The sequence below is a fragment of the Erinaceus europaeus genome, chromosome 4 (genome assembly GCF_950295315.1).
Source record: "Erinaceus europaeus chromosome 4, mEriEur2.1, whole genome shotgun sequence".
NCBI classification, from domain to species: Eukaryota; Metazoa; Chordata; class Mammalia; order Eulipotyphla; family Erinaceidae; genus Erinaceus; species Erinaceus europaeus.
The window spans coordinates 114783385-114803607 of NC_080165.1; the positions used below are offsets into that span (position 1 = coordinate 114783385).

Below are 20223 nucleotides of genomic sequence, written 5' to 3' on the forward strand. Positions count from 1 at the left end.
TTAAAAATATCTAAGACACAGGGAAACAGAGAGATGGATTTTGTCATGACTGGGGAGATGGTTCAACTGGTCAAGCATTAGATTTGGTTGCCTGAGGTTCTTGTTTAGTTTCCCAGCATCATATGTACCAGTGTGGTGCTCTGGCTACTCTCTCTCTCTCTTTCTCATAATACATATAATAAATATTTTTTTTTTCAAATGGAAAAGAAAGAGAATCCTCTTTCTCTAACTTAGGTTAGCTGCTGCTAAGTGATGCCCAATAGCCATGGTTGTTTCAGCAGCCCCAAGGGGAATGAGTCATTTGGATGCTGTCTGCATCTGTGTTTTTCTCCTTGAGTATTTCCTCATCTCAGAAGCATGTTCTTTTGTTGAATCCATTTGGATGTCTAATAACATGTTACTTGGTGAGAATCAGGTTATTTTCATGTTGTGCTATTTTTAAGAAATTATCTTTATTTTTAATTGTTCATTGAGACATGCCAATGGATATTTAGGAATTATTCTGACCACAATTCACAAGGTGTTCCCCCCCCCGAACTTCACATATATACACAAAACAACACAATTTAAAGGGCTTGTTTAAAAGAAGATAGCATAAGAAACAGTGAGATACAAGCTCATAAGCAAATTCAAACCAGTGAGAAGATCTTATTCAATATGAGAGATTACAAAATAAGTATTTCCTAGGAAGCTTGATCTGAAAACAGTGTTGCAGGATATATTCCAAGTTTCTTTGAAAAAGCCATAAGCAAACAGTAGGATTTTTACTTAGCCTGGCAGGGAGTTATGGGTAGGCCAAGGTTTCATGAAGGTGGTTCTGACTATTCACAGATGATGTTATTAGGAAAAGCAAGTTTTGCTAATTATAATTATTATTTCTCTCTTAATTTGGTCATAACTTTACTCCTCACTACTAAAAGTAGCTATTTGATTCCTCTTCTTCAGCAATGTCAGAATTGAAATTGGAAAATCAACCATCGAGTGCCCATGGACTAAGAGATAAGAATGTAAAGCTGTAGTTCATGGGTGATCTTAACAACAACTGGAGGACTTCTGTTCACATACTGTCATGATGCCACTAGGAAGCTAGATATATATATCCATCCCCAGGGAACACGAAACTTAGGAAAACTTCTGATGGCTGAAAGGAGACAAATATCTATCTCATGCATGATTTTACTTCAGTTTTTTCATAACTGCTGGTTTTCTCTATGAGCTCTTGTTCAAGACTTATTGTAAAAAAAAATTTTGTTATATAAGCTTGGAACAACTAAAAATGCTCCAATTCAATTTATTCAAGTTACAATTTAAATATAATTTATATAGACAAAGTCTATTTCCTAAACTCAGGTTAGAGACTTCATTATCTAAAACAGTGTCTTCTTTCTCATGTCTATGACATTACCCCTAATAATTGTTTTACTTTATTTGATTTAATGCATATTAAAATATACTACTCAAAAACTCTCTGCCTCAACAAACAAAAGCAAGAGAAGTTTGAAAGCAGGATTACATTCAACATATTCTCTTTTGAGGCCTTATCAATCAGAGAGGTTCAGATTATTAAAACAGTACAGAAACGTGTTAATTCATAGTCATCACAGAAAAAAGTGTAAAATTGTCTTATCTTCCCTTCTTGCACATATCAATAACTTCAACTCATCATCTACCCACTTCATGAGATTTTCACACTTTCTTTAGCACCATCTGACTATCTCTCATCAATGAAAATATAACCAACTTCCCCAAAATTTCCTTAAGCCTTAATTCTGCAAACCACCATCTTTCTTCAGGAATTTGTTACAGTCTAACCAAACTACTAACATTTCATTTTCACTGTTAGGAGGGAACAAACCAGTTTCACTTAGTAAATGGGAATTAGTTGTTACTTTGTCAGCTTGTGAAATAGCTGGGTAGTGGCAGTAATTATCAAGTTATCTCCACTGCCATGTTTAATGAAAAAAGAGTCTTGCCAAATTTTAACTAACATTAGTTATACTAGAACTTCTAAAGAAAATGTCAATACACAGACTTTACTCAATTAAAGAGGAATGCTATAACAAATGATATTACTGCCTAGTGGTCTGCAGGGGAAAAAAAAGACAAAAGGAAAAAAAAAGAACAAAAAGGCAACCACATTTCAAAGTGACTTTGCTAGCAAGAACCATAATTAACCATAATAACCTATCAAGAAAGTAAGGATACCAGAAAACTGAAACATTTTCTTTACTTAAATAGTGTTAACTGTAGTTAAACAGTTGGGGAGTTAGCCACGTGAAAAGAAGTAAAAAAAAAAGAAAAAGAAAAAGAAAAATTCAGCTGCTATTAACGGCAAAGACTGTTCACATGCCAACCATAAACCAAAGGTGCTTTGGTAGTCTAGCCATAACAGACAAAAGTGTTGAAGGGAAGCAGGGAATTAATTCCCTGACAGTTAGATGGCAGGGTCATAGAAGGTTTGCAATGCCTGCTACAGTCTCCTATGAGGCTGACATATCACTATGTGTCCATGACAAGAGTCACATAAACACAAGCTTATCAGCTGGCTTGCTAAAACAGGGTGTGCAACATTGCTGTGTTGAAAAATGACTTCAGGCTTGCTGAAGGGTCTCATTAATCTGAGGAAATGATGCTTGGTGCCATAGATCAAACACTATGGTCGCAAGTGGAATGCATGTGAAGTTTCCAAAGTATTTCCTCAAAGACTTTATTCAGTTTTGATTTGTGACCTTAGCTGGAAAGCATAAGATAAAATGGACATGGGCAGGCAGTTCAGAGGACATCTGTCAGGATTTAAATTGGGTAGCTTTCAGAAGATTAAAGTTGTTCAAAGTTAAGGCCTTTATCTGAAACAACAGTATATTAATAAACTCTATACCTTATTTACAAATGCATTCTCTTGTATTAAATCTAACAGTAATCTGTTCACAGTGCCATTGTTTATACAGGTAGCAATCCCATAATACTCATGTATTTTGGCATGGGAATCAGTAGCGCTTAGTATTTACAGAAAACATGTGTGTAAATATAAACATGTCATTGAATCTGAGTTATTGATAAAAGACAGATTGGATAATGGTGCAGAGGAATGAACTGTACAGCACCTTCCCCTTGGGTCACATAAGAAACATGATTTCTTAGGTTGAGAAGATGCCAATTCTCTGACCCAAAGTGGCATTAAGTCAGTAACAAAATAGTGAACCAACCCACTGCTCAAGATTGGGTGCATTGAGTAATCCTAGTCCAAAGTTTTCGATCCAATGTCTAGTGCATAAAATATAAAAGTTAAAAAGATTTATTATTTTGTATAATAATAATTATTATTAAAATAGAAGGTACTTTCTCTTATGCTCTCCATTGTGCTTTTGCACTTAAGACCAATATCCTTAGAGTTCCAAATATGCTGGTGGTTTTCTTTTCTTTTCTTTTCTTTTTTTGTCATGCAGATCAGTGGTCAGATTGTGAACGCTAACATGTTCTGGACTTAGGAACTGCTGCCTGTCACAGTGTGACTCAGGACCCTGGGGGACATGGCAGAGCACCTCTTTCATACTCTTCAGTCTTCTCCTTGAAGGGGTAAGCCTTCAAGCCCCTGAAAGAGGCTCTCACATTACTGAATGGAGATGCTCATTTCGGTAGCTAATGCTGAGGTGATGAATGGCTTCTGTACACTTGGAAAAAAGAGGGGAGGCAGATAGGTAGGAGGAAGATAGCATTCCAAAAATCTTCAGGACAAACCCTGGGTTTCTTGACAGGAGCCCCCTCAGAGCTTTTCCCCTTTCAGGCGTCTGCTGAAGGCGGTTCTCATTCTCTCAGATTGCAGAGCAGGGGTAAATCCTCACTGGCACTATGGGGTGCCACCTTCTGTCACAGTCTGCTCCTGGTTCTCAGTCCCTTGGCCTGTGTGTTCTGGGTCACCACTGCCACCACCACTGCCACTGTTGGAACTGTTTCTGTGCTGCTTGGACAACAGGCTCTTCCACTGGGCTTTGTTGTGTGCGAGATGGCTTAGCATATTCTCAGACAGGGCACTGTTTCCTGTGAAACGGGCCCATTCCTGGAAGAGAGGCTCCACGATGTAAGTCATGAAACCTAGAACAGGCAAGGTCAAACATATCACCATACAGGCAGTAGAATCGATTTCCACTGTACTTACAAACATGATTAGCTGGGGCTTCACTGCGTACTTGACTCAGGTATATAAAAGCAGTAGGATGTGATCTTACCCTCAGCCTAGCAGCATGAGATATGTCACCTTGGACTTGTCACTTAACTTCTCTTTCTCCTTTGTAAAAGGAGACTAAGTAAGGGGGCTGGGTGCTGGGGACCTGGCTGAAGGCACATGTTACAATGTGCAAGGACCCGGTTCAAGCCCTTAGTCCCCACCTGCTGGGGGAAAGCTTTACAAGTGGTGAAGGAATGTTGCAGGTCTCTCTCTGTCTCTCTCTCTCTACCACCCTGCTTCCCTCTCAATTTCTGGATAGCCAATAAATAAATAAATAAAGATAATACAAAACAAACAACTAAGTAAGGGCACCAAATCTTTTTTTCACTCTTGTTATTAAGTAGATACATTTTTTTTGGGGGGGTTATTAGTTTACAGTAGACAGTAAATATAGTTGTTGGTACATGTGTAAAATTTCTTTTTTTTAAATATTTATTTTATTTATTTATTCCCTTTGTTGCCCTTGTTGTTTTATTGTTGTAGTTATTATTGTTGTTGTCATTGTTGGATAGGACAGAGAGAAATGGAGAGAGGAGGGGAAGACAGAGAGGAGGAGAGAAAGATAGACACCTGCAGACCTGCTTCACCGCCTGTGAAGTGACTCCCCTGCAGGTGGGGAGCCGGGGCTCGAACTGGGATCCTTATGCCGGTCCTTGTGCTTTGCGCCACCTGCGCTTAACCCGCTGTGCTACAGCCCGACTACTGGTACATGTGTAAAATTTCTTTGCTGCAAAACACTAACCCACCTCCTAGGTCCTCGTCCACCATTGTGTAACTGGACTTGTCCCCCTTTCCTTCCCCCGAGTCCTTTACTTTGGTGCAAGACATCATATTCAGTCCAAGTTCTGCTTTGTGCTTCCTCTTCTGTAGTAATTTTTTCCCCCTCTCCTCTAGGGTTATCACTGTGGCTTGGTGCCTGCATTACGAATCCACTGCTCCTGGAGGTAATTTTTTCCCCACTTTTGTTGCCGTTGTTGTTGTTATTATTGTTATTGTTGTTATTAATGTTGTTGTTGTCGTTGGATAGGACAGAGAGAAATGGAGAGAGGAGGGGAAGACAGAGGGGGGAGAGAAAGATAGACACCTGCAGACCTGCTTCACTGCCTGTGAAGTGATCCCCCTGCAGGTGGGGAGCCAGGGGCTTGAACCAGTCAGTGTGCTTCATGCCATGTGCACTTAACCCACCACGCTACCACTCGGCTCCAGTAAATTTTATTTTAATGTAGAATTTAACTGCAAAAAGGAGGGAGAGATTTGGGAAAGGGAATATGAAGTCCCAGTTCCACTTGTGTAAGTGTAAGTTGCTTATATAACAAAATTAGGACAAGTCTGAGATGTCACTCAGAAAAATTTCACTGTGGATTGTGATAGAGAAAAAATAGGGAAGTATTTTCAGTCTTCATAACATAACAAGAAATAACTGCATTACTTAGGATCCACTGAAAAAATTCTTGTCTGAGAGGCTGAAGTCCACATCTCTCATTAGAATCTACTATTTGACTTCTCCCCGTTTAGACTGGAGTATCCCTGAACCTGCAGAATTTGAAATTGTGAGACAGAGAAAAAGATTTATGTACTAAGTATTGTTTTCATAATCACTTTATCTTTCTCTTTATTACTGGTAGGTTAGTAACATCAATGGGATTTTCCTATTCACTCAATCCCTATCCCATCTTTAAAACAGGTATCTATGGTAACCACATTTTCCTGAACTGAAATCAAGACATGATCTGACAAAATAAGTGTGTTCTCATGACAACAATAGGAATAGAATCTCTAAATTCAACTCTGTCTTACAAATCCAGGTTATATACTTAATAATGTGAATGCTTTTCTTTGGAGGTTCAACATGTCTTTTAAAATTTTTTTTTTACTATTATCTTTATTTATTTATTGGATAGAGATAGCCAGAAATTGAGAGGGAAGGGGGAGATAGAGAGCGTGAGAGACACCTGCAGCCTTGCTTCACCACCTTTGAAGCTTTCCCCATGCAGGTGAGGACCGGGGGCTTGAACCTGTGCCTTGCGCATTGTAATGTGTGTGCTTAACCAGGTGTGACACCTCCCAGCCCTCGTTCAACATGTCTTTAACAGGTGCCTGGCACTTTTTTTTTTCTAGCTAGAATTTAATAAACTGGGTCTCAGGATTTGATGAGGGTCTATTTCTTCTGAGTCACATGTGTAGACCCTCCACAGTTAAAATAGCCTTATAGGAGAGAAGTGACTCCTAGGAGACTGAGACTGTGTTTCTGTTCATGTTATTCCTCTCAACTCCACTCTTCCCCAGGAACCATATTGCTTTAAAGCCTTAAATTCTTCCTGAGTTCTATTTTGTATAGCACCCACCTCTGCTCCCATTTCTAGTGAAGGAATCAATTTAATTGTTGGTGGGGGGAGGTTAAGGACAATTTGAAATAAAGGACAGTCAATAATCTCATAACTCTAACATACCTATTTTTATGTTTATATATTCAATTTAAATATTTTTCAATTAAAAAATTATTGTTGGGGAGTCAGGCGGTAGTGTAGTGGGTTAAGCACACATGGCTCAAAGCGCAAGGACCCTCATAAGAATCCCAGTTAGAGTCTCTGGCTCCCCACCTGCAGGGGAGTCCCTTCACAGGTGATGAAGCAGGTCTGCAGGTGTCTATCTTTCTCTCCCCCTCTTTGTCTTCCTCTCCTCTCTCCATTTCTTTCTGTCCTATCTAACAATGACCGCCTAGATTTTCCATGGCATGATTTACTTAACAACCTTCTGCATAACTTAAGAAAAAGTAATAGTTATTTTGGATGCACTGGCATCACACTTTAATAGTTTACTACAGTTGGTACTTGAATGTATTATTCTAAAAGAATGAAGCAGAAGTAAGTTTTGAAATAGAGAACAGAGAGGCATGGGATTCCAGGCTTTACAGGACAACACAACTTGCAAGATAAGGTTTTGGTGCCTACAGCCTTAGGATTTCATGTTGGGCATAGATGGTAGTAAGCCAATTTGGTACGGTCTGAAAGGCTTATATTCTGTAGATTTCCTTCTCATCTTGTTATTTTCCATCTACTCTGGTTTTGTTTCATTTATAACCTACAGAGTTAATATAACTTAGTTAAAATTATATAGTGCAACCTTTACCTTATTTTCCTTTACCATGCAATTTCTCAATTGGCAGTTACCATTAGTTATGGTTACAGTGTTATGTGGACTGAGCTACTTAACGAACTGTTGATGTGACCTGGGGTGTTGTGTAGTGACTAAAGCATTGGACCTAAAAGTGTAAGTTCCCAAGTCTGATTCCTAGCACAACATGTACCAGAGTGTCACTCTGATTCTCTCTCATAAATAAACAAATCTTAAAAAATCATTTAAAAATAATAAAGGGGCATTGACAAATCTTCAGTTTGAATATTTTTATATTTCATTAATTTTATTCAGGTAGAACAGAGAGAAATTGAGAGGGGTGGGGGAGATAGGGAACTACAAAGAGAGACACCTGCAGCCTTGTTTCACTACTTTCAAAGCTTCTTTCCTACAGGTGGGGACTGGGGACTTGAACCCAGGTCCTTGTATATGGTAATGATGTGTGCATTCATTTGGTGTGCCACCATATGGCTCATACTTTTTTTTTTTTAAAGATTTATTTACTAGGGATATATATATCCCTAGGGGAGAGAGAGAGAGAAAGAGAGAGAGAAAGACAGAGAAAGAGAGACAGAGAGAGAGAGAGAGAGAGAGAGAATGAATATAAATCCCTCTGGCACATGTGATGCATGGGATGGAACCCCAGGATGATTTTATATCCTATGTTTGAGAATCCAATGCCTGATCCACTGTGCCACCTCTAAGGCTGTACTTTGAATGTTTTTAATGTTGTGTTTCTCTTTGTGACTTCTGGCAGAGATACTATAACAATTCCTGTACAATTAAAATTGAATTCAACTTACCAATTTGTATACTAGGAATTGAATCTTTCTGCTGATTACAAAGAGGACTGATTTCCAGTTCAAATTTCTGTTCAAGGTAACCTAAGAGGAAAGAAGAGACACATAATAATAAAAGTAACAGCTTTAATGATCTAGTTGAAAGAAGTTATTATGGGAATTGTTCCCTATCTTTTTGAATCATTAGATATATTTTAGCAGTTATATAGCTAACCTTGGTCTGGTAGTTTCTATGAAAATCTAAACTACCAGCATGTTAATGACCATTTCCAACAGGTATATTGTTAATAGATGTGCTCTGGAGCTAGAATAAACTTTTAAATTAGATCTATAAAACAAGAACACAACTATGTTACTGAGTTCTAATAAGACAATGATCATTATTCCCTCACATGAAGTGGAATTTCTGAGTTTGAGTTACAGGTGAAGAAAACAGATTGTAGGGCCAGGGAGTGGCGCACCTGGTAAAGTACACACCATGCAGGTGGGGCCCAGAGCCTTGAGCCTGGGTCCTTGTGCATGGTAAGGTGTGTGCTCACCAAGTTGTGCTACTATCAGGCTCCAATATTTTTTCCAATGCTTTTGTCATCCAGAAAGGAAAGGAAAAATATATTATATATAACTTTGCCAAGGTATTTTATTGGTTCTTCCTGAGGGAGAAAAATTGTGGGTGATTTTTGCATGGAAGAATACATTCTGGTTTTCCAGTAGAGAAGAAGATAAGAGGGTTTAACAGCCACTGTGCTTTACCTCAGGGATTGAGATAATATTAAAACAACTGTTAATTTCCCAAACAAAAACAAAAACAGTTGATCCTGAGAAGGGTAGCTAGGCTAACAGTCCTGACAGTACTCGCCTAAACTAGAAAAATTTATAATTTGGGATGAAATTAAATTTTAGATAAGATAATAATGTTCATATTATGCTAAGTAAAGTTAATTTTCATTAAAAAATTATTAAAATGCCTTTTTTTTGCCTCTAGGGTTACTGCCGGTGTTCGGTGCCTGCACTATGAATCCGCTGTTCCTGGTGGTTATCTTTTTCCCATTGTTTTTGTTGTTGCTGTTGTTGTTTTTGCTGAATAGGGTAGAGAGAAATTGAGAGAGGAAGGGGAGACAAAGGAAGAGAAAGACACCTGCAGACCTGCTTCACTGCTTGTGAAGTGATCCCCTCCTGCAGGTGGAGAGCTGAGGGCTTGAACTGGGATCCTTGCGCTGGTCCCTGTGCTTTGTACTATAGGTTCTTAACCCCGTGAGCTACTGCCCAGCCCTAAAATGCCATTTAAGGAACTGGAAGCAAAGAGGAGGTAAGTTTGTTGAACAATGGATACAGTGATGGAAAGAGGGGAGCCTAGGAAGTTCAGTTCTAGAGTGTTTATACTTAACCTCTGAATTACAGCTTTAGATCTGACGTGTTTCTGTCACTTTCTCTAAACCTGTAGTCATGCCTCCCATGCCTCTTGTGCTCTGATGGTTATCAAAATTAATGTGAAAAAATTAGTACAGTTTAATCTGAGGAAGATCTTGGTGAAACAGGATGAGAAGAGCCTTTGAGGTTAGAATATACCACCATTTAATAACAAATTGAATTCTCGTAATGCCAGCTTTATTTCTCATCTCCGTATTTCTGTGAATAGTGAGTTTTTAGTTAAAACTGGTACTTTGGAAGAATCACCTATCATTTCTTTCTTTCTTTCCCTCCATAGTAATCACCAGTTCTTGATTATTACTTTCCTGAATGAATCTACTTTAACTGCCTAATTCTAGTTGTTTTGCCCTTCCCTTCCCTTCCCTTCCCTTCCCTTCCCTTCCCTTCCCTTCCCTTCCCTTCCCTTCCCTTCCCTTCCCTTCCCTTCCCTTCCCTTCCCTTCCCTTCCCTTCCCTTCCCTTCCCTTCCCTTCCCTTCCCTTCTCTCTCCTCCCCTCTTCCCTCTTCTCCCCTCCCCTCTCTTCTCTCTTCTCCCCTCCCCAACTGCTTCCCTGTCCTTCCTTCCTTCCTTCCTTCCTTCCTTCCTTCCTTCCTTCCTTCCTTCCTTCCTTCCTTCCTTCCTTCCTTCCTTGCCTTCTTCACCAGGGTTATCACTGAGAATCAGTGTCTACACTACTACTCCACTGTCACTTTTTAAAATAGAGGTGAGAAGCAGACACAGATAGGGAAGGAGACAGAGGGAAGGAGAGACAGAGAAAGAGGGGGGGAGAGAGAGAGAGAGAGAGAGGGAGAGAGAGAGAAAACAGACACCTGCAGTACTACTACTCCACCATTTATGAAGCTTAAATGGAGACTGGGGACTTGAACTTGGGTCCTAGTTCATGGTAACATGTATGATCCACTGAGTGCCCCACTATTGGGTCTCTCTTAGTTGTTTTCTTAATAACTTGGTTTTTCCTTTTTATTCTTCTTTTACTATTTCTCTCACTATAATTCTGTATGTTGCCTTAATTACAATACTATGAGTACTCCTTCTCTACTAAGCTTGGTATACAGGGTTTCCACGAGTCTCACTCTCATCTTCTGTGGAATCAAACTGGTTTATGAGGTAGATATATTGGCTACCACACTGGTGCCATTATCTATTTTCACTTTTATGCTCAGAGTCACTATGCTCAATAAGATATTGGGCATATTTCTGTGATTATGATAATGTTCCCTTCCCTGTCCATTCTAACAGCTTTTTGAAATATGGTAAGACAGAAGGACTAAAAATATTAGTATCCTCCTATGCTTTGTGGCTATATTAGGTAAAGTTTAGTACATGTACAGCCTTGTTGAATCTACCTTCTTTAACACTAGATCTCCTGTGACTTCTACCATTAAAAATTTTCCCAACTTGGTTATTTACTCAATCACTTATTTGACATCTCTTTATAAAAGCACAATGTATTTTAGATATTTTATTAACCAATACGAAGAATACTAACAGAAAATTGTAGTTTCCTTTCTAAAAATTTACTGATTAGTATTTTGAGGGTTTGAAACACAACAAACTATACTTCTTTGTATCCTTCATGATAGCCCTGCTGGGGCTGTATACATAGAAAAAAATCACAGATGTGCTGAGGGTTAATGTAAATGTTCAATCACAATACCTAGGAATCCTGTTTGAGAAGATACCATCCAGTGGTTATAACAGAACAGAAATTCTACTTCCTCAAGGCATTGAGGAAAAGAAAGTGAATGGTGCTTAGAATCCAAATCTTTCTACTGAGGGAAAGCTTTCCTAAGGTCATATGATTTCATGTTTCTTTTCCATTCTGTCTTCAACCTTGACATTACAGATTTCTCTTAGCTCACTATCATTAATCATTAAAGATAGATTAGCACTCCTAGAAGTTTGCAGAAGCCCCAAAATGGAAAGAAAAAGTTATTAATTAATTATTAATGTTTTATTAATCCAGATAATAAAAACCATGTCTATAGAATGTTAAAAATTTAATTCAGTGTAGAGGATAGGCAACTTGAATAACCATATTCTGGTCTGTTTCTCTTCACAGAAAGAACTTCTACTAGCTCATAAGACTATTAGATAGAAAGGACACAGCATACACCAAGACAAAGTAGATGGGAGCTCATCGTTCATGATCAGAGTTACAAATATTCTAAGCTGTTTCACTGATAATACATATGCTGTTAGGACAACAATCGATTTTTTCAGGTAAGATCGGGCGTGTTCAGAGTGGTATGGCCATAGACCAATCGGTTTTTTCAAATGGATCTCATAGACTATGTTTCTTGGTTGATACCATTTAGTTAACAAGTACCATTCCACAACTCTGTGGATAGATACTTTACTATCTGTTCCAGTGACATGGTCCCTACCCAAAGTGGCTCATTGTACAAATAAGCTACAAGATAAGCAAAAAAAAAAAAAAAGAAAAAAAAGAGCTAAGTTGTAGTTCATGTCAGTAGGAGCACAAGGCTGAGTTCAAATAGAGAATGACAGAGTAGAATCTTTCCACTGTCCTATTTGACTTCTAAGGGTGACAGGGCTAGTTCAATTTTTTTTTTTTTTGCCTCCAGGGTTATTGCTGGGGCTCAGTGCCTGCACCATAAACCCACTACTCCTGGAGGCCTTTTTTTCCCCTTTTGTTGCTCTTGTTGTTGTAGCCTTGTTGTGGTTATTATTGTTGTTGTTGATGTCATTTTGTTGTTGGATAGGACAAAGAGAAATGGAGAGAGGAGGGGGAAGACAGAGGGGGGAGAGAAAGATAGACACCTGCAGACCTGCTTCACCACCTGTGAAGCAACTCCCCTGCAGGTGGGGATCAGGAGGCTTGAACTAGGATCCTTATGCCAGTCCTTGAGCTTTGCACCACGTGTGCTTAACCTGCTGCGTTACCGCCCGACTCCCTAGTTCAGTATTTTCTACATCACACAGTAAATAAAAATATGTATCTTTTCTAAGATAAAACTTCTTGCTTCATCAAATTTCCTTTTGCATTTCCCTTAGTGGGGTCCTATGTCAAGAGCATGTAGAATTGACACTATGATTTCCCTTTTTTAAAATTTTATTTATTGATTGATGGGAAAGATAGAAGAAGAGAGAAAAAGAACTAGACATTGCTCTGTTACATGTGCGACCAGAGCTTGAACTCAGGATCTCATGCTTGAGCGTCCAATGCTTTATTTACTGTGCCACCTCCTGGACCATGACACTATGATTTATTTTTATTTATTTATTTATTTATTTATTTATTATCTTTATTTTTTTATTGGATAGAAATAGTTAGAAATCGAGAGGAAGGGAAAGACAGAGAGAGAAAGAGACAGACATCTGCAACCCTGCTTTACAACTTTCAAAGCTTTCCTCCTGCAGGTGGGGACCGGGAGCTCGAACCTGGGTCCTTGAGCATTGCAACATGTGTGCTCAACCAGGTGCACCACCACTCGGCTCCGACACTATGATTTCTAACCATTCACACCCTCTTAAAGTATAGAGTTGTAGAGGTACAGCAGTGCTTTTTCTCTGAGCACGAGAATAGGTGAACAGAGCTTTCTGGTCTTACCAGAATTTAATGAGTTTTCCTTTATCTTCTTTTTTTGGAACTATCAGGATGTTATTTACATATGTTTCAATGAAAGCGTCTTTAAAATATGCATGATTGCTATTTGACCTCTCAAAGAGGCTGCTATGTGGGATGCTTTAAGCTTTATTTGTTGTCAGTCTTACAAAATTGATCTTGTCACCAACAGTAAGGCATTGTTGTGCCTGAACAGGTATCCTGATCACTAAACTAGGCCCAAAGAAACAAGGCAATGTTTAAAGGCTGACATGTCACTAAATATCGAGATCCTGCTGCTAATTCTTTGCCTTGTTTCAGAATGAGATTCATCTTCTAAAATTTGTACCCTTACTTGGAGTTATTTGCTTTTTTTCAGTGTATATATTTGTGAGAACAAATTCAATTTTTGTCTAGCAAGGCTCTGACTACAAATAGACTGATGTGGGTAGAAAGCATAATGGATTTCATGCTCTGAGGTCCCAGGTTCAATTCCCAACACCACCATAAGTCAGAGATGAGCAATGCTCTGGTAAACAAATAAATAAACAAAACCAAAACAAACAGTAATTACAAAAGATAGTAAATAAAGCAGTTTCAATTTTAACTAAAGTAAATGAGCAGAGGGAATACAGAAGAAGTCTAAGTCCTGGCATAGTTAAAAAAGATTGACCTCAAATGGCATTGATCCCTTAGACTGTGCTCAGTTTATTGAAATAAAGTTCAGTGTAGAAATCAAACTGTTACTCACATTCCTATATCTACAAAGGAAAACCCTAAAAATATTTTGCTTTTACTCAGCTTTATTTCACCTCACTCCTATTTGTTTCTTAAGTAAGTGAATGCTATTTAGCTTAAAATTATCCATGAAAGAGTTGGAGGGTTTGCAAGAGAGTTAAAAAAGAAAGGGTAGGATCATGGGAGTTGAAAGACTACTTTCAGTACAGATTAGTCATTTTCTGTGTAACTAGCAGAAAGAGCAGTGCAAATGCAAGCTATGGAATCGCTACCAACCTTGCCTGTAGAATTCTTCACAGACCCTTTCACTCCACTGCTTGCTCATCTCCCAGATTCTACAGGGATTGCAAATGTCAGCACACTTCAAGGCAATCTAAGAAATGATAAGGCAGAAGAGATGGTTAGAGAATTACCCTTTAGCAGCAAATACACCCCATGCTCTGCCTCCTGGCATTAGACTCATATTTACAGAGTACCTTTTTCCCCACTTTAAGCAGCAGCACTTATTCACCACTATACAGAAAAATTCAGAACTCCCACAGCATAGCAGCAAGAAGGAGAGAAGAGTCTCTGTCCAAGGTCATGATTTTTCCCAGAGGAGAACTGGGGTGGGTAGTTTACGAAAAGCCATGACCTACCCTTTAGTAGGCAGGGACATTTAGTGGGCAACATTCATAGTCAGGCTCATGTGAGATCATTTGAATCTAGTGACCACAGAACCAACTTCATACAGCACTTAAATTATGGGGATTTGCATTTCTGTGCTCCTGCTTGTGTGAGTGATGCGACTCATATCAAACCTATAAGTGTTTTCTTTGCAGCTAAATCAAGGTATCATAACATAGATATCTGGATCTAGAATACTAGCTTTCTTTAATGATGCTGAGAACAGGGGAATTACCTTGAATCCTCTAGTTAGATTCTCCCCCTGAACCACCATTTGAGAGACCACTGCTGAGATGGGCTCCTTTTGGTATGTTCTGCTTTCCAGCAATATCAGTTTGGCCCTGTTCCCAGAGATTATAGAACTGCTGTGAGTGTTGAGGTCTGGGTTGGCCTGTATTACACTAAGTTGCAAATCTGATTGTTTCTTTAATGATTAGTTAATGAGTTTCCTAGTTCATGATAGAATAGAGAGGGGTCAGAAATCCCCTACAGGAGCCGACCTTTAAGGGTTCTTTGTGTTAGCAAGTAAGAATATTCCAGTCAAATCTTTAAATTTAAAATACTAAAACCAGATGCCTAGTTGATGTCCATGGCCTCTGGGATTACAACAGTATTTTAAGGAAAAGGTTGGAGACGTAGTTCTACAGCTGGGAGGAGGGTATTTCCTGGAATGGTTGGAATACTTTGGGTAGCTAGAGAGGGCAGCATGAAAGCATACTGCACTGTTGTTCTACCTAGATAAAGTCAGGGCCCGTCCTTTCAACTTAATTGTGCCAAAAAGAAAGGAGAAACACAGACAGAATGGAAGATCAAGAAAAAGTCTTTGTTTTAGACTACTACTACTACTTTTCTTGTTCTCTTGTTGATAATGGCATCTTGCCTGGGGTGATGCAGAAAGGGTTGGCCCTGATATGATTCAATTCATTCAGTTAACCCTAAAATATTTACTGATGACTAAAAATGTCAATACTAATAATGTTTCAGCTTTAGATTTAAATTTGAGTAGGTAGTAAAAGGAAATAAAGCAAAGATTTATTATTAAATAAGTTTTAGGTAAAGGTAGGCTACTAGTTTTCTGACTTTTGTTTGTAATACAGTTAACATAATATACTTTTTTGTGTCATAAAAACAGTAGATCACAGAGATCAAATTTATATCTAAACACAAAATGTGCTGGATTCTTACTGAAAATGCCCAGAGGGACCTAATTTGTGGTGCGGTAGATGCCAAATAAAGAAAAATGAGATATTATCAACTTATGGACACAAAACCCAGCTTTTGATTACAAGGAAACCATTTAGAAATTTCATGTGTCTCAACTCTGTTAATAAAGTAGGTCACTGCTCTAACTTCTATCACAAAAATGCTCCTTCTAAAATGTGCTAAAATTATCGATCATGTAAGCATTTTGACCCAGGAATGGCAGTGACTTTTGTTTACCTGGAGCATGAAGTGCCTGTCATGTACATCCTCCAATCTTAAATCCTTATTGTGGAGGTGGGCTTTCAGTCTGGTCAAAAATTCATTCTGCCTGCTAATGTCTGTTGCCAAGATCAAGGAGCCCAGCTGTTGTTCAATATTCTGTCTGCATCCACAAGAATGAAAGAGAAAACACACACATAAAGCAAACTCCTTTTGAGGAGATTGTTTGATTCCGTCACTATCAGTTGGTTTTCAATCTCATTTCTGCCTTTGCTTTTTCATGTATTACACAGAGTCCCCAAAGTGATTCTTTTCACCCTCATATCACATCTGTCCTCAGACAGGAGACATGCTAAAATTGTATAGAGCGATTGAAATCTTGGGTGACCCAAGTGATAGTAGTTAGTATGCTATCCTGGCTACTATTCACAAATACATGGAAGGCCAACTAGAAACACATCCATTGACTTACACAGTTCGGGATGTGCTTCTATACATTTCAAACCACTGAAACATTAAGATTTGTTTGAGGAAAGAAAAGGATATAATAATGATAATAATAATCAAGATAAAATAGGGACTAATACTATGGGATAGAAAGTTCCATCAGTGGAACAAAAAAGGCTAGAAAAAGATACTGGAATTTAGGGGAAAAAATTAGTGGCTAAGAACACACAATAAACCAGCAGCCAAGTATTGCACCAAAGTAAAAGACTCAGGGGTGGGTGGGTGGGGAGAATACAGGTCCATGAAGGATGATAAATGACATAGTGGGGGTTGTATTGTTAAATGGGAAACTGGGGAATGTTATGCATGTACAAACTATTGTATTTACTGTTGAATATAAAACATTAATTCCCCAATAAAGAAATAAAAAAAAATACCAGCAGCCAAGAGATACATTAGTCAAAAGTAGTTAGCAAAAAAATGGGAAAATGTGCTATGGTACTGGAAAAATAAAGTAATTTACAGCTTTAGCTCCAGTATAGAAAGTCATCAATAGGAAGAAGTATCTAGAACTATTTAAAAAATTTGCCTTTGAAAATAAAACACTTAAGTAACATGCACAGAGCACAAATATAAAGCTTAATGACTAAATTAAAAAAGAATATAATCACTACTCATTTGGTATCATGGTCTGCTAACACTTTATATGGTTTCCATTATGTCTCCCAAGTCTCTCTTTCTCCATTCCTTGAGGTCATCTCCATTTTGACTTTGTTAGAACAAATTCATGTTAAAAGTCTTTGATGAACATAAATAATTTGGCCAACAATTCATTTACAAATTTATATTAGCATATTACTAGGAATGCAATTAGTGAGGATATATATTATAAAATGTTTATCCTATTTCTAATTATGAAACATTTGGGGGAGTGAAATCATAAAAGTTTATAAATAGAATATTTAAGTAAATCATGTTACAAGGCAAATTATGGAATATATATGTATAAGTGATATGTAACTATATTCATAAACATGGGAAGTAGCGTGCTTCACCGTTATGCTAAAAACCAAAATACAATCATATAAGGCACAATCTCTGTGGTCATAGTTATCAATTAGAGGTTAAAGTTTCTGGTCTGCACCAGTAACAGGAAAGATTCATTAGGGAGTGAAGCAATACTGTATGTTACTCTCTCTCTCCCTCTTAAATTATCTGTCTTTCTCTCTAAAAAAATATTGAAAAGAGAATCAACTGGAAAGCTATATAATAGATTAAGATGATTTTTCACTTATACATTTAGATATTGTATAAATCCTTTAGTATATAGGCTTACATTTATAATCAGAAATTACAGTTGTTTTAGTAAGGTGAGATATTTCCTGGATCTTGAGCAGGGAGATATCTCAAGGTTAGTACATAAGACTTGCACATGTAAGGCTCTAGAGACCCTATGGTCAATCCCTGACAGAACTATATGTCAGAGCTGAGCAGTTCCTGTCTCTCATTCATTATTGCTTATAAAAATAAATTAAATTAATCTTTTTTTTTCCTTGTTCACCAGGGCTATTGTTGGGGGTTGGTGCTTGCAATTCAAATCCACCATTCCCAGAGGCCATCGCCCCCCACCCTCCTTGTTTTTATTTGATGAGAAAGAGAGAATCTGAGAGGAGAGAGGGGAGGTAGAGAGAAAGAGACACCAGCAGCTCTGCTTCATTACTGGTGAAGCTTTCCCCCTGCAAGTGGGCAGCCGGGGTTTGAATCCTGGTCCCTTGCATAGTGATGTGTGCTCCCAACTATGTTTGCCACTGGCTGGCTTCCTAATTTAATCTTTAAAAGATATGCTTCATTAATCAAATTACTAAACACAAGAAAAATTTAAATAATATTTGAAGATGTAAATTGCTATTGTAGTTAATATACAAAAAATTTGTATTAACATTGGATTACAATGAATACACAATGAATATTAACACCAACAGGGAAATAAGAAAAAGCCAAACACAAAGATGTGTTCCCTAAGGAAATTCCAAACAAAAAAAAAAAGATCAAAAGCTTTGCTACAAAATGACACACAAACTATTAAAATAATTTTATTTAATAGTCAGCTTCATGATATAGAAAAAAGCCTTCACAGTCTATGAAAAGTATTAGGCCATAGATATCATAAAACAACTCTGTTTTGTGACAATATGGTTATTTTGGAAAAAAAAAAAGAAAAAGAAAATAAGACTGATATATATTAATTATCCTTAGATGACAGAATTACTAGTCTCTTAAAATTTTTTTCATATTTAGTTGAATCATATAAAACTATCTTACTAACTTAGGCCCTCAAATGAATGTTTTTTTCAGAACTTTCCTTACTTTGTGCATTTAGCCTTTATTACTTTTTTTTTTTTTTAAAGATTTTATTTATTTATTCATGAGAAAGATAGGAGGAGAAAGAACCAGACATCACTCTGGTACATGTGCTGCTGGGGATTGAATTTGGGACCTCACGCTTGAAAATCCAGTGCTTTATCCACTGTGCCACCTTCCAGACCACACCTGTATTACTTTTAAAGTCAGAAAAATATGGGAGCCAGGTGGTGGCGCACCTGGTTGAGTGCATGTTACAGTGCGTAAGGACTCAGGTTTGAGCCCTGGGTCCCCACCTGGAGGGGGAAAGCTTCACGAGTGGTGAGGCAGGGCTGCAGATGTCTCTCTGTCTCTTTCCCTCTCTATTATCCCCTTCCCTCTCATTTCTGGCTGTTTCTATCCAATAAATAAATAAAGACAATAAAAATTTTTAAAAATCAGAAAAATACAATGTTCACAGGAAACTAGAAGAAATAATCATAATCATTATGATAATGGTAAATTTCATTATAGAGTCCCTTCATATGCATTAATGCAGGATTATTCTAGTAAAAAATTTATAAGACTGAGTTCCACAAAGCAAATAAAATATATGCTATTTTAATTTGGAATCCATAGGGATGAGTAGGAAATTTTAGGAAATGAATACTAATTGAGCAACAAGCAAGATCATAGCAAGGCATTAGAGTGAGAGGTCTCATTCTGAGTTCTTCTCATCCTAATTTTCTTTCATTCTTATCCCTGCCACTGATATCCTTAAAAAAAAGATTTGAGCTGGGAAGACAGCATGACAGTTATGCAAACAACTTTTATGCTTGAATATCTGAGCACCCAAATTTAATCCCTAGAACTACCATAAGCTAGAACTGAGCAGTACTCTTGGGGAAAAAACATTTATTTAATTATCTAATGAGGGAGATGGAGAGATTGGGAGAGAGGAATACTCCTCTGATTTAGGCAGTGCTGGGAATCTGAACCTGAGATCTCACACATCCAAGAAATAGGCATTGGCCTCTACTCAACCAATTTTATCTTCTTTTAGTGTACTGATCTAGTTTTTTAGTTCTTTTTGCATTAACTCTTTCCATCTTTGCAACTTACTGTTCTAGATAAAGGCACTATGTTACACCTATCTCCATCGCCACACAGGAGGGCTAGTTCTATTTGGTCTCATAGGATAAAAGTTATCAGAAGTGAAGTTCCTCCTGCATCCTTTACAGTCTTCTGGGTGCTAGGAAACAGACTGAGGTAGCATCAGAGGCCCATAAATAAATGTAGGAGGCCAGAGCATATTGAGTGTTCTAGGGAGAGATACCACTTAACCTTCAAAGAAAGAAGGATGCTACATTATATTTATTTTTCTCTTCATCAGCTTGGGTTCTGGACTTTATTTTTTTTGTCATTGTTGGGGCTTCACTGCTCCAGACTGACTT

The 20223-nt window shown here is 37.9% G+C and overlaps 1 protein-coding gene across 3 annotated transcripts in view; it reads right to left on the bottom strand.

The window, feature by feature from the left end:
* Nucleotides 1-433: 433 nt before the first annotated feature.
* PDE7B (phosphodiesterase 7B) overlaps nucleotides 434-20223 on the bottom strand; it is a 424310-nt gene continuing 404520 nt past the window's right edge. For all 3 annotated transcript variants that reach the window (XM_016186828.2, XM_060190400.1, XM_016186829.2), the window contains 4 exons: nucleotides 16001-16145; nucleotides 14171-14267; nucleotides 8164-8244; nucleotides 434-4092 (listed from right to left, as the gene is read on the bottom strand). In XM_016186828.2, the coding sequence (XP_016042314.1) occupies nucleotides 3848-4092; nucleotides 8164-8244; nucleotides 14171-14267; nucleotides 16001-16145 (568 nt within the window). In that variant the 3' untranslated portion in view covers nucleotides 434-3847. The remainder of the gene's footprint in view (nucleotides 4093-8163; nucleotides 8245-14170; nucleotides 14268-16000; nucleotides 16146-20223) is intronic.